General features: G+C 36.0%; 1 protein-coding gene across 1 annotated transcript; it reads right to left on the bottom strand.

Annotated features, from left to right (window-relative positions):
- Positions 1-4077: 4077 nt before the first annotated feature.
- On the bottom strand, positions 4078-13764 carry LOC103141485 (high-affinity choline transporter 1-like). The gene is made up of 9 exons (XM_007557152.2): positions 13680-13764; positions 12485-12739; positions 12238-12351; positions 11278-11433; positions 11037-11185; positions 10117-10260; positions 9787-9940; positions 7904-8121; positions 4078-7832 (listed from the first exon to the last, which is right to left on the bottom strand). The coding sequence occupies exons 2-9, from the start codon at positions 12666-12668 to the stop codon at positions 7179-7181; spliced, it is 1773 nt and encodes a 590-aa protein (XP_007557214.1). The 5' UTR covers positions 12669-12739; positions 13680-13764; the 3' UTR covers positions 4078-7178.
- Positions 13765-13985: the final 221 nt, after the last annotated feature.

Below are 13985 nucleotides of genomic sequence, written 5' to 3'. Positions count from 1 at the left end.
GTTATTTTCTCCTACCTAAAACATTTCAAACATGCATGAACATATTTATATGCCAAACACAGATTGCAGCATGCATATTTTGTAACATGTATAAGTTTGAAAGAAAAGAAAAAAGAACTGAAACCGAAGCTGTGCTAAAGTAATATAATTTATTCAACCTCACATTTACAACTGTACTCTTATAGACACTGGATGAATAAATAAATAAATAAATAAATAGAGAAACATCTTCTTCAGTGCTGCATTTAAAAGTAAACCAATTTGTTCTTATATTTTATATATGTATATACATTTATCACACAAAAATACACCATTAATTATTACCAGTATTCTTTTTAACAACATGGAGCTACAACGTGTCATTCCAGGTGATGACACACATTATTTTATGTGCATCTGTATACAGGTTTGTACATGAATGGAACCAATACAAACAACAACATCCACAACAAAGTGCAAAACAGTAGCCTGACACTTTACAAAGCAAGAAGTCATAAATAAAGGTGCTGCTATTTCAGTGATGTATCGGCAAATCTGCAATGAAGCAGTAAAAGTTGACGTCACACATTTACACAATTACATCTGCTTGGCGATCAAGAACTCATTTTCACTCCGTGTTAAAAACAGTTAATGCAGATTAATTTGGGTGGGAAATCAACAGGAAGTAAATGGGCTTTATTGTGTTTTGTACAAGACAAAATATGTCCGTCTTATTGCTTTTAGCCTTTTCAGAGCAGAAATTTATTAATCTTTAACAGTATCTCTGGGTGCTGCTTTGGTGTGACCAATGTGAGGAAGAAGAATTATTGACAGCAGTTGCATTTCCACTGACTACATAATAGCACAATTTGACGTTTTGACAGTAAATTTGCTAAATGGAAACTCTCCAGTTTTGAAGAAACTTCCTTTGGACCCAAGATGAGGTGTTCTTTCTTTTTTTTTTTTTTTTTTTAGCAAAACTGCAATGAAAACACTTTTTTCACATCACACAAGTTACACGATCAACAACCGGATGTTGCCTCTGGCGCAAACCCACGAAGAAGACGACAGGAAGTAGTTTGAGGATCATGGTGGGGCTTGTTATCGCCAAAACAAACGTAATCATTTGTGATTTTTATTTAGTTTCTTATTTAATAGAAACACTGCAATTGCAAAATTGTCTCTTTTTTTGACATTAGCTAAATATTGTCAAAGCTTTACGCACATTTGTAATGGAAACTCAGTTACAGATATGGAGGTGGAAAACCCTTGTTTTAAGATAAAAGATTTTACATCAATGGAAAAGTTGACCCAAACAAAACATGTAATTTTGATTGTCTACAAAAGCAAAGTTTTTGATTTTTTATTCAGTTTATACATATTGTTATAGCCTGGCCATTGCCTTCCTACGCAACTTTGTTTGATTCTCATCTCCTTTCACTGCTCCTTTTGAATTTCTCCTATTGAGCTCAATTTCTCAATGGCCCAGTGAACGATGGTGTTGATTTTTTGCTCTGTTTTAGAATTGCATCCTGCCTAAACTGGGTTTTAATTTGTTAATGGCAGCAGAGGAAGTGAAGAAAGACATTCAGCCTCCTTCCAAATATTAAATTAGCAATGACAGCCATCTTGTTTGGCTCTGCACTTCTCGCTTCGCAGTGGAGGATTGTTGTTTACACCGCTAGCAATTTCTGATAAACTTCATAGCTTCAAGCTGGCGCATTACATTCGTCACGGCTAAAAGTTAGCAATTGGATAACATTTAAAACTTCAACAGCTCATTATAAAGTCATTATTCATGGTATTTAAAAGCTGTTTAGTGTATTTTCCCAAATCTACCTCCAGCAAAAGTTAAATTAACTAGAGGTTCAATTAGTGGAAGCATAAAAACATGACTGTACAGTTTGGTTGGTTTGTACCTTGATTATCTTGGCTAAAAAAGGCTGTAGACTTCACTGGTAGTATATGTTCAGTCCCTCCACCAATAACCGAAAACAAACATTTCCTAAAGCTCTCCAACAGGTGTCTCTATGGCTTAAGACAAAAAACATCTTTAAAAAAAACTTCATATGTTCAAAACACTTAACATGATTAATCATCAGACAAGGCCAACGAAATCTCATAGCAGAACTTAGAAAGACCGTGAAAAGTGAATATTGTGTTTACAGATGAAGCCAAATGGAGTAATGTTAGCTGAATTTTCAAATCTAAACAAATTTGAAAGAAATGCGCAAAGTGTTATGGCTAACAGGCTAAAAACCGAGTTAGGCAGAAATATAATTATTTTCCAAACCTGAATCATGATTCTGAGGTCAGTAAACATCCAACACTAGGGGGCGCCACAATTAGAATAGTTTCATTTTACAAAACTGAATGAATGGATTTGAAAAGAACATTTGAAAGGAATATTAAGGAATTTGAATTTACGTTCAAATTCCTTAACATTTGACATAAATAAATCACTGAAAGTTGCCTATATTTCCAAATGAGCTCAGATTTTCAGGATGTATACTTCAAATGACACTGAACTTTCAATATACTAAAACTTATGGTCTCATACTTTTATAAACATTTTGTAATGTAATAATTCAAATAATATCTGGGTTAACAAATTGAGAATAAGCAAGTTGCTTTATCATAAGAAAACTAAAAATAAAATTGTTTTTTAAACAACAATTTTATTTCCAAACAACAACAAAAAAAATAAAAACTATACCAGAGACAGGTTATGTCACTCAGGAATATTGAGATTATCTTTATAATCAACCTGTATTCTAATCTGTAACAAAGTCAAGTCAATTACTATTTAAAAGCCGCATCTAGCAAAATACGGAATAATTTAATTTCCAAAGTATATTTTTTTCACTAAAGACTAAAAAAGATACCCATAAATTGCTTAGAAAGAACTAAGCATAACAAGTAACACCAAAGTTTACTATTAAAGACAAACTTAATTTTCTTAAAAATGTGAGTATGTATTCATGTGAGAGTCAATAACAGAAAGTAATGTGGATACTTAACCAGTAAAAAGAACAGTTTCTGTATTACTGTATTGTACTTAATTTTGCTGATCTTTGTGGAATAAATCAAATGTCCTGACTGATATTCCACTTGGTGCTGGATCAATAATGACCGGTAATACTACCACTGTCCTGGGGGGAGCAATCATTTCCTGTCTCTGTGAACCTGCAATGACTGAGGAGTCAATAAAGCTTCAGGATGAGCAAACGAAGCAGCTCAAGAACACACTGACGGGAATTTTAGGTCTGCAGATCACGAGCTAGATGTTATGCTGATCATTTTAAAATGTTATTTTAGTTACGTGTTTTTATGTTTTTCAGACAATTGTTGGATTCTTACATGTGCTTACTGGATGCTAATGTGAATTAATATTCTTTCCCACTTCAAATAGAGGAAGAAATTATTAAAATTTCATTTTTACAGAGCACTCAGATGAAGAGAGACGCAATGGCTATCTAGTAACAGAAATTCAAAACTCTGCATAGCCAAAATATTGTTTACATTGCCTTGCCAAACCACCTGTTGAACTTTTACAATTTTTCACAAACTTCATTGTATTTTATTAGGATTTTATGTTCAGACTCTGACACAGTAAGCTTACTTCAACAGTTGAAAGAAAATTATGAGTTACTTTAACTTTTTCTATAAATAAAAACCTGAAGATGTATTATTTTACAGTTTTATTTAGCTCTGATGCCCCTGTTTAAAATGGCAAAATGCTTCGCACACAACCCTGGAAAGAATAATCCCCACAGCTAAACATGGTGGTGGCAGTATCAGGCTGTGGGGTTGGAGTTGATAGATAGGAAGATAAATGGAGGGCCAGTGCAGATGGAAAAAAGGAGAAGTAAATTTCTGCCAAAAAAAAATTTAAAATTTGAGATAAGTCTAAGAAATTTTCTATAAAAACAATGTGGAAGTTTCTGAATTACAAAAATTTAACATTTTTGAATTTTGAGTCTAAGAAAATTTCCAAAATTGAAAATTTTTAAATTTTTGAAACTCAAAAATCTCAAATTTTCTGACTTTTTTCTAGCAAATTTTCAATTTTTGAAACTCAGAAATGTCCAAGTTTTTTTTAAAAGATAATTTCTGAGATTTATCTCTACATTTCTGAGGTTTTTTTTTACTCCCCTTTTTTTCTATCTCATCTCTGTTTCAATGGAAAATGAGTAGGCCTGTCCTTGTTAATTACGCAGCAGAATCCTACAACACACCAACATAAACACACGACAGGACCGGCTGCCACAACACACACCAAGAGATTTGATAACATATCAAGACACACAATAACTTTTTTTACCAGCTAGGACAATGATTTGTCTTTGATCAGCAGATACCAGAGTGATGAAATTCAAAATATCTGAGCATGTTAAAGCTGCAGTGATCAATATTAAACATTTTCCTCAAATTCAGCCTCCTTTTGCATTAATAATTTGTTCAGTTTAATAACTACATATTATAATCAAGAATACCCTTAAAAGAAAAAACAAGTAAGCAAGTGAACCTTATCCTGACATGTTTGCCATAAACATGTAAAACGACAAAACTTAGGAGTTTGATGTAGTCAGAAGAGTTGTCTCAAAGATGCTCAGATATTTTTCTGTGAAGTTTAATCTGGATCAATTGACCATATTTTAAAAAGGGAAAGTTCCAGTAAGGGTCATGTACCTGGCAGTGGTAAAATTTATAACGTTATAAGAAATCAGTGGGATGTTGCTGAATAATTAATTATCCACAGTGTGCTTCATAAGAGCACATATTCAAATTTATATATAAAATAAATTTGAACATTTGTGCTCCGATGAACTTAGTAATTCCATTTGAATATAAACATTTCTTTCATTAACACCACATTTCTTTATTAAACATGTTTTTGTATGATCTGATCATTTTATTCTTATATTCAGTGTTGTGTTTTCATTAGCTGTTAGGAGAAAATCAACGTACATAATCCAAATAAAGGCTCCAAAGCATAAAAATAAATGTCATCCATCTATATACACTAAAACAAATGAACATTTGAATAACACTAATTTATTGATACCAGGATTTTAATGTGTTAATTTTGATTCATAAATAAAATAGATTTGAATGTGTTTAAAAATTTATGGAATTAAACGCATTTTGTTTTCTTAACAAGTCCCAAGCCGGAACCTTTGCATTGTGTTTCTGGTACGCCCGTGAATCTGACACACAAACGTCGTCCGCTAACATCAATGGTCGACAAAATCGCATTTCTTGGCCCACTGGCTATTAATTTTTCCTTCTAAAACAATCTAGTAGACGATGTAAAAATAAAACAAAAACAAACTATTGTTGTGAAGCAAAAAGAAGTTGGCTAGTTACTAAAACGGTTCAAGCCGAAAATAGCATCTCAATGCTAAGCGTGTTGTAACAAACACACACGTCCCCAAAGCTAGCGTCAGACGCCACAGAGGTTTTTTCAACGAAGTTACTTGAATGATTTAGTTCCTGTGACACTTGAAAGCTGAATGGGTATAATAGCACTTTGCTGGTGCAAATATGTCTGAATATGTGATTCAACCATCACATATTCAACCATTATGTGATGGTTGAATAGTCTAAAAACCAGATTAAAAACAATAACTTCTATTGTTGAGCTCATATGTCTATTTATTCAGTGGTTTAGCAGCAAAAGGCTGAAAATAAAGCTAAGATTCTTAAAATATTATTGCTCTATTGATAAGGTTTTTATGCAAACTTAATACTACTCAACAAAACCATCCTGGATCAGTCATTTAAAGCTGCTTTGTTCACAGGCATACCTACAGTACCTTGCAGAGCTGTTCATAGCCCTTGAACCTTTGACATTTTATGTGATCCAACCACAAATCATGTGGTATTTCATTAGGATTGAATATGATAGACCAAAACATAGTGCATAATTATGAAAAGAAGGGAAATGATATGTGGTTTTTAATTTATTTTTTATAAATACAAATTTGAAATGCCTGGTACGCATTTGTATTCTGACACCCCTAAATAAAATCAAGTGCAACCCAATATCATTAGAAGTTATCAAATTAGTAAGTAATCCACTTTTGTGTAATTTGATTCCATTATAAATCCATCTAATCTGTGCGGCAGAGTATTAGAGCCATAATAAGAAAAAAATACAAAAATAATTTTAAGAGAATAAAGACATAAAATTACAAGAATAAAGTTGTACTAATATGAGAAAAGTTGTCATAACATGAGAATAAAGTTTTAGTAATATGAAAATAAACTCATATCACCAGGATAAAGTCATAGTATTTTAAGAATAAAATCATAGCATTAAAGAAAAATGCAGTAAGACATTATTCTCATAATATTATGCTTTTCTTCTTGTACAATTTTATTGTCGTAATTTTTTTTTATTTTCTTAGTGTGGCTCTCATACTCCATCATAATTCTGTCAAGGTAAGTGGCAAGAAAAAAATGGATTATTAAAAGTAAGGCATAATAGCACTGAATGCAGATCAAAGTATATTCATGTGTTCAACTGGCACAAGCAAAGTCCAGAAGTAAATCTGCAGGACAAATAAGAAAAACTAATGTTTACAGATGCTCCATTTAATCTGGGCAGAACCAATGATTTTGCAAAGAATAATGCCAAAAATGACCCTGAACGACATGCAGCTGCAACAGCTAAAGATCCAACTTTATGTGAGTCTATCATATAAACTCCTAACAAGATGCACTGATATTTAACAAAAGTTTAAGGGGAATTACTAATTTTGCAAGGCACTGTATATGCATCAACATACGTAACCTGAGCTAAGACAACCAGACATTAATGCTGCTTCTTAGTTCTAATGCACATTTCTCAAAACCAGCAACCTTGAAAAACAATTTCCCTTCATCGCTCCACCACAGTAGCAGCAGTTAAACTAAAACAGTTGTAAATTCACAGAGCCATGGTCAGAAAAACTAAAACAATTGCGAGCTTTGTACAATACAGAGTCAGAGATGAGTTTCTAGAGAGGAGATATGAACAAACGGAGGAGGCACCAATTCACTGACATAACTTGTGGAGTCACTTGGAAGCCGCAGAGCGTTTCTGCTGATCTGGCTCACAGTGTGGCAGTAACAAGTTTCCTGAAGGACGCCAACTGATTCTCTCTTTCCCTTTCACATTCCTCGGTTCAAGTTTTCTTTGTGCGTTTTGTCGTCTAGTTCTTGCTGTGATAGGATTCCGGACTCGACTCGCCGTCGTCGCTCAGGGCCTCGGCGTTGGTGAAGGTCCCAGCAAGCGTGGCACCGAGGGCTTGCCTGACCGGAGCCATCTCTGAAAGAATAATGTTATCGTGATTGCTTACCAGCGTGGCCTTGTCCATGATCTCTGCGCTATGCTTGGACACGACCGCGTCCATGAAGTCGTACTTGTGAGACAGCATGCCACTTTCGAATAAGTACTTTGTCAGGTAGGAGAAGACCACGTTTGCTAGGAAAGACGCCACCATGGACACGGACTTGAAGGGGAACCGCTGCTGGACAAAGTACTCTACGTCTCCGCTGATGAGGTGGACCTTCTTCTCTATCACCCACCCGGGGTAATAGATGAATGGAGGCAGTTTTAGGTAAGGTTCCCCTCCACCAATGCGCAGCAAGAGTCCAAAGATGTACGCTGCCACGGAGCCGTACGTGTTGGTACCTTTGACGAACAACACACTGAGAAGTTGGGGGAAGATGATGACGTAGACGAGGTCGGAGCTTAAGTACCAGAGGCCGTATACAGATCCAGTTAAAAGCGCCATAGCTGTGGCGAGAGCGCCAAACACAAAGATGGTGATGCGCATCACCCAAACGATCTCCGTATCCGAAGCCTGGAAGAGAAAGGTGCTTTTTAATAAAACGTTGATTTATTACCGGCTTTAATAACTTTTGGTACTCTTACCATCTGCCGAAAGGCTTGCTGATAAATGTTCCTGGCAAACATGGAGCTGGCTGACAGTATGGACGAGTCCGCTGATGACATCACCGCTGCCGACACCGCGCCCAGTCCGAAGAAGGAGATGTAGGGCGGGCAGAGGTGCTGGAGCACGATGGGAAGGATCATGTCAGACTCCTCCTTGTCCTTTGGAGCGACGTAACCATAAGTCGTTTGATTCCAGTCTGGATAAGAAGTTTTTGAAAAAGCACTTCAGGTTTAATCTTCTAAGGTTTTTGCTCTGAACAAAATGTTTTATGATTTCTGTTTCGGTCCAAATTTGCTTTTAAGACAAAATGTTTCACCATTAAATCTGATTATGAGCCTCCCTGTTGTTACACATGTTTTAGCTGCAGACAAACAAAAGAGCTTGGACTTTTCTGTGGGTGGAAATACAGCAGAGATTACCAGCTCTACTCTGTTTGGCTTGGTAAAATTAAAAGAACAAGAAATCTGAGTAACAGGAAAAAAGAAACAATACTGAAGAACTGCACATTTCTTTAGTAAAAATGGTAAATCAACATAATTTTGGACGCCTTTCATTACCAGTCTCTATTTTCTCTGAAAGATTTTCAACTTTCCTTTTGCTTCATGATCTCTGTTTTCCCTCCAATCCCTGGATACTCATAAGCAGCGACTGTTTAGCAGCCGTTACACATGAACAATCTTCAGAAGAACCAAAATAATTAGCTCTTCTTCAGATGTAATATTCAATAAATCTGCACGCTCTGACGGCTCTCCTCTGGTTTCCCCCCAGACGCCGTGTGAAACAGAAACCTGTTGGGATGTCAGCAACCCAAACAGGCTTTGATCACACTTTGTGCTTAAATAAGGGATCAGAGTCCTGGACTGGTCATGTTTCATTTACATGTGAGGATGATCTGTGGATCATCGTCTGATTGATGCAAATCCAGACAAAACACTGAGTAATCCATTCAGCAGTTAGGATTTCTACTTGAAATAACTTTTTATATAATGGAAATTACAAAATTATGTATTTTCGACACTTAACATAAAATTGCTAATGCAACGAAAACACAACTCATGCCTCTTAAAGTAACAAACATACTTTCTTGAGTTTGTCTCATGATTTGTGGCAATATTGCAAATAATTAGAAGAAATATTTAAAAAGAATACTAAATATATTCAGTGTTGGGTAGTAACTAGTTACATTTACTCATTTCCATTTCCATGAGTAACTTAAAAAAATACTTTTAGGAATATTTTTATCACGCTGTACTTTTTACTATAGTCTTTTTGTTATGACGTATTTCTGCTCTTACTTGAGTAAAATTTCTGGATTCTCTACCCACTGAATGAAAAACAAATATTTTTTAAATAAAAAAATTCACCAGACACAGACACTCACCTGCAGTTTTTGTTAAAGTTTGATAAGTTTTTTATTGAAAGAAACTGATTTGGAAAATTTTTCTTTTACCCGATTTTGTTACTCATATGACTTACTGTCACATTGGTTCTTAAAATACCAAAATCTCCACTTAACTTTATATTTTGGTCTGTCTGATTATGCAATTCTTAAATATTAAATATTTGATAATTTCATTACATCAGTAGACTTTTTATCAAATACTTTTTTACTCTTACTTGAGTGATTTCTTGGACAGCTACCTTTTACTTTATACTTGAGTAAAAATACTTCAATGTATTTTTATAATTGAGTAAAATTTTTGGGTACTTTTCCCACCTCTGATTTTTCAACATTAGCAGAATATCGATAAAGTTTTTGTACATAAAACACAACTCCTGACACATTTCTGATTAAGTCAGTTTAAACCCAAATATTTTTGTCCACCTTCTACCTCTAGACAATGAGTGTGTGTGAATTTACTCGTGGAAGCCCCGATGGCTCCAATGAGGACGGACGGGACGGCCATGACTAAGCAGCCGAAGGCGGCGAGGAAGGAGAGAACTTGAGCATAGGTCGCTGAAGAGGCAGAAAGAACCCGCTGAAAGTAGACCTGCCAGGGAATCCCTCCCAACATCTACAAAAGGAAACACAAAGTAAAATCAGCTCTCGAGCCATCGCGTCACATTCAGCAGTCTAAATAACTCACGTCAAATGCACTCCCTTCAAGACTGAACTCTCTCCATGACTCAAATGTTCTTTATAAGCATCGCAGAGTTCAATGATGGATTCCCTCATAAAGCCATAGCTTACCAGCAGAAAGAAGTTGTCTGCCCAGAGCCAGTTGTCCTCAGGCTTGATCTTGCCCAGCCAGGGTGACTGATAGATTGCTTCCTTGGCCGAAACCCCGATGTCTGCCACAGCAGGATTGGAAAGGGCAAAAGGCACACTGATCCACTGATGAAGATGAGAAAAATCAGAATACAAATGTTAGAGCATCATCTACACGATGGCTGTGTTGAATTATTCATGCCCTGTAACTTAATGTTGGGTTACAACAACTATAGACTTCTTTGTACTTTACTGAGGTTTTTATTTAATAGATGAACACAAACTAATGCATGGATTTAGTGGAAGGAAAAAATATATACAGCTCCAGGAGAAAAGAAGATCGCACTGCACTGAACTCCATTGAAAACCTCCTGGTTATTCCACCAAATACTGATTTGTGAACTCTTCCTGGGGAAAGACATTAGTGTTGTTGTTTTCTTTGCATTATTTGAGGTCTGAAAGCTCTGCATCTTTTTCGTTATTTTCTGCACATTAATACTAAATTTTTGCTTGCAATATCAGAGACATGTTGTCAGTAGTTCATAGAATAACAGAACAATGTTCATTTTACTCAAACATATACCTATAAAAAGTAAAATCAGAGAAACTGAGCATTTAAAGTGGTTTCTTTTTTTTTGCAGAGTGGTAGTTTTCAAAATATTTCACAAATAAAAATGAGAAAAGTTGCCTTTTGTGGTCACCTGATTAGTAGAAAGAGTTCACCAGTACATGAACAGAGTCATGAAGACAAAACCATGAAAACTACAAGTTTGCCATTATTAAGATGGTGTTCTGAAAAGTAACTCAATACTATTTTTATTTTTTTATTACATTTGAATTTTCCAGTAGTCTCCTGGACATATTCATCACTTCAGAGTTAATCCCTGAGATATTAACCTCACCAAGCCCAAAAAGATGCAGAACAGCTGGACCACATCTGTGTATGCGACGGAGTAGAGTCCTCCAACGAGCGTGTAAAAGATGGCTATGAGCGCTGAGATCACCACAGACATGTTGATGTTTATGTCCACAATCACACTCAGAGTGGCACCTGCATGATGGCAGGACAACCATTCAGAGTCAAGTCAATATTAAAAATCTCAAATCTGCAGGAAGGCAAATTAAACAGCAGATTAAACCCACCCAGGGCAGACAGGATGGCAGCAGACCAGAAGATTTCTCCCATGAGGGCAGGAATGAAAAGCAGTCCCCCCATCCGTTTTCCATAGAGCTGCTGGAAAGGGTCCAGCATCGTGACGTAGCCACGCGATCGCATCGGTTTGGCAAAGAAAAGCCCACCTGAGGGATGTCAGAAACTCAGTTTGGACAAATAATCTTCAGATGTGGTGTTTTTACTATATCATCCACTGTGTACAGCATCCAGAGTCTCCTAAGTTAGACTCTAAGATGCAACAGGGCAGCTACAGAGTGGGGAATATGTTCTGCCATATAAGAATTGTTGGTTTTAAAGTCACTTCAAAAATTGGACTGTTGATAATCTGACACTAGTTTTTACACTAGTAAAAACCAGCCCCTTGTACTCAGAGTTGGGTAGTAACTGGTTACATTTACTCAATTACATTTACTTTAGTGACTTATTTAACAAAAAAAAAAACAAAAAAAAAATACTTTTAAGTATATTTTTACTCCTAAAAGTAAGAATATTTTAGGAGTAAAAATAAGGAGAGAGCCCACACTGTGCTGGAAGCAATAACGTTTTCCTAGAAAGGCAATGGCCAAGCTAATCTGACACAGCAACTATAAGAAACTTTTTTATACTTTTCTTTTCGTATACCTTTGCAAGAATGCACAAGACATACAAATGAAACTTTATACAATTTATACACAGGGAGTAGGAGTAAATATCTTTTCACTCCTTTTCCAGTGAAATGCATTCTTGTTTACAATTAAAGTATTGTTATATAAAATATAAATTGGATGACTCAGACAATGTCTCTCCTTACTGTATGTATATTACTGTATATTTGTGTAGAAGTGGATGTATATATTTTTGTTGTTCCTTTTGTTACCTACTTAGGGTGTGTGCATTTTTTCCTTTTGTGGCTCAAAATAAAGCAATAACTATAAGCTAATGATTCTCACCTAATACCAAGCTGAGAGCATAACCAAAGGGTGCCTGAGCCCAGGCCAGGCCGTAGTCTGGCAGGTAGACATACTCTGCAGTTCCATTTATATATCCCCCTCCTACCCAGGTGGCTGAGGAAGAAAAAAAAACCATATATATATATTTTTAAAACACTTTCCTTTTTGCATTTTAGACGTTTGGAGCCAAGGAATATTCGTGGCCACTCGTGAACAAATGAATCATCTTCATAGTCCTTCACCTCACCGGTCATCGTGAATCCTCCCACGAACAGCCCAATGTCTCTGCCCCCGACCATAATACTCTCGCTGCGGTCTCCGCCTTCACCGACTCCGGAGTTCTTGTTCTTCCACGCGGCCCAGATCCCCACGAACAGAATCAGGACGTAGAAGAGGACGATGGCCACGAGACCCTCGACGTGGATCGTCATTTTTCCCTCCTCTTCAGCTTCCCACCGGGATCAAGTGCTACTGGGAACGGACTGGAACCTCATAGAGGAAACTGAAAGGAAACAGAAAGAAATTAATGCATTTTCTTAGTTTTGATCTTTTGATCGCAATGAGACAAACCTGGTTAAATGTTATAATAAAAACAAAATATATGCAGAAGCCCAAGTCCGAACTGGCCGAAACAATTTGCGCATTGTAGTCTAATGCGCAACCGCCTCATTATAATGACTTTGTGCGGTTAAAGTATTGGAAGTAAAGCGTTATGTATTTAACGCACAACCCCTTTACATGGAAAAAACTGTTTTGACAACTTTAAGGATAGAAATAGTTATTTATTAAAAAAAAATAATTTCCCCAACAAAAACTACCAAGTACATAATTTTGCCTAATTTCCTGCTTGCAAAAGGAAAACAATTATAAATTGTTCAAGTATTTTAGAATGAAAACGCGTGTAGTCTCGTTTAAAATATGGGTACCATCTGCAGTGGATGAGGGGACTACAGTTCCCTGAAGAACACCAACAAAAAATAAAATACAAACATCTTTATTCCTTGCGCCTAAAAAGCTTTTTTTTTTCTTTTTTATCAACTTACAAAGTTTAAAAGACAGGAAAACAAAGGATGAATCGAAACGTATCCATTCGGGGCGCCTTGTCGCTTTCTCTACTGCTCTTCTTTGTAGTTTTTGGCATGTATTTTATTATTATTATTTAGCAGTTACATTTTTACCTCCATGCGTAAAAGCCCAGTTGTCATTCCCAAACACAAAACGTCGACTTCAACATACACGCAGTTGATTAAAATGGAACTAAAACAGGTGAAAACATAGTTTCCGTCTAGGACGGTGCATTAAACCTTTTTGTGCTGATACTGTTTCTCCATGAGGGGTTATTGATGTCCTTAAGTCATCTGTCAGGACGGTCAAATGCAGTTGCACCACACTTCACTTAAATAATCTAAATAAACAAAACAACCAAACAGTGAATTTCTTACCTTTCTGCTGGAGAGATTGGTCTAAACAGATGACTCAAACTCTTTTGAAAAAAAGAACAAAAACAAAGATGTCCTGGTAAGAATAACGGNAGTTACACGATCAACAACCGGATGTTGCCTCTGGCGCAAACCCACGAAGAAGACGACAGGAAGTAGTTTGAGGATCATGGTGGGGCTTGTTATCGCCAAAACAAATGTAATCATTTGTGATTTTTATTTAGTTTCTTATTTAATAGAAACACTGCAATTGCAAAATTGTCTCTTTTTTTGACATTAGCTAAATATTGTCAAAGCTTTACGCACATT

The sequence above is a fragment of the Poecilia formosa genome, unplaced genomic scaffold (assembly GCF_000485575.1).
Source record: "Poecilia formosa unplaced genomic scaffold, Poecilia_formosa-5.1.2 Scaffold84, whole genome shotgun sequence".
Taxonomy (NCBI): domain Eukaryota; kingdom Metazoa; phylum Chordata; class Actinopteri; order Cyprinodontiformes; family Poeciliidae; genus Poecilia; species Poecilia formosa.
The sequence above is the reverse complement of the archived record's forward strand: the minus strand, read 5'-3'. Positions and strand labels throughout refer to the sequence as shown.

Excerpts from the sequence above, each read along its gene's own strand:
- LOC103141485 (XM_007557152.2), bottom strand. The coding sequence starts at position 12,668 with ATGACGATCCACGTCGAGGGTCTCGTGGCCATCGTCCTCTTCTACGTC. Across the intron at positions 11,434-12,237 it reads TGCTCTCAGCTTGGTATTAG|GTGGGCTTTTCTTTGCCAAA; the intron begins GTGAGAATCATT and ends GACATCCCTCAG. Across the intron at positions 8,122-9,786 it reads AGCCATCGGGGCTTCCACGA|ACTGGAATCAAACGACTTAT; the intron begins GTAAATTCACAC and ends CTTCTTATCCAG.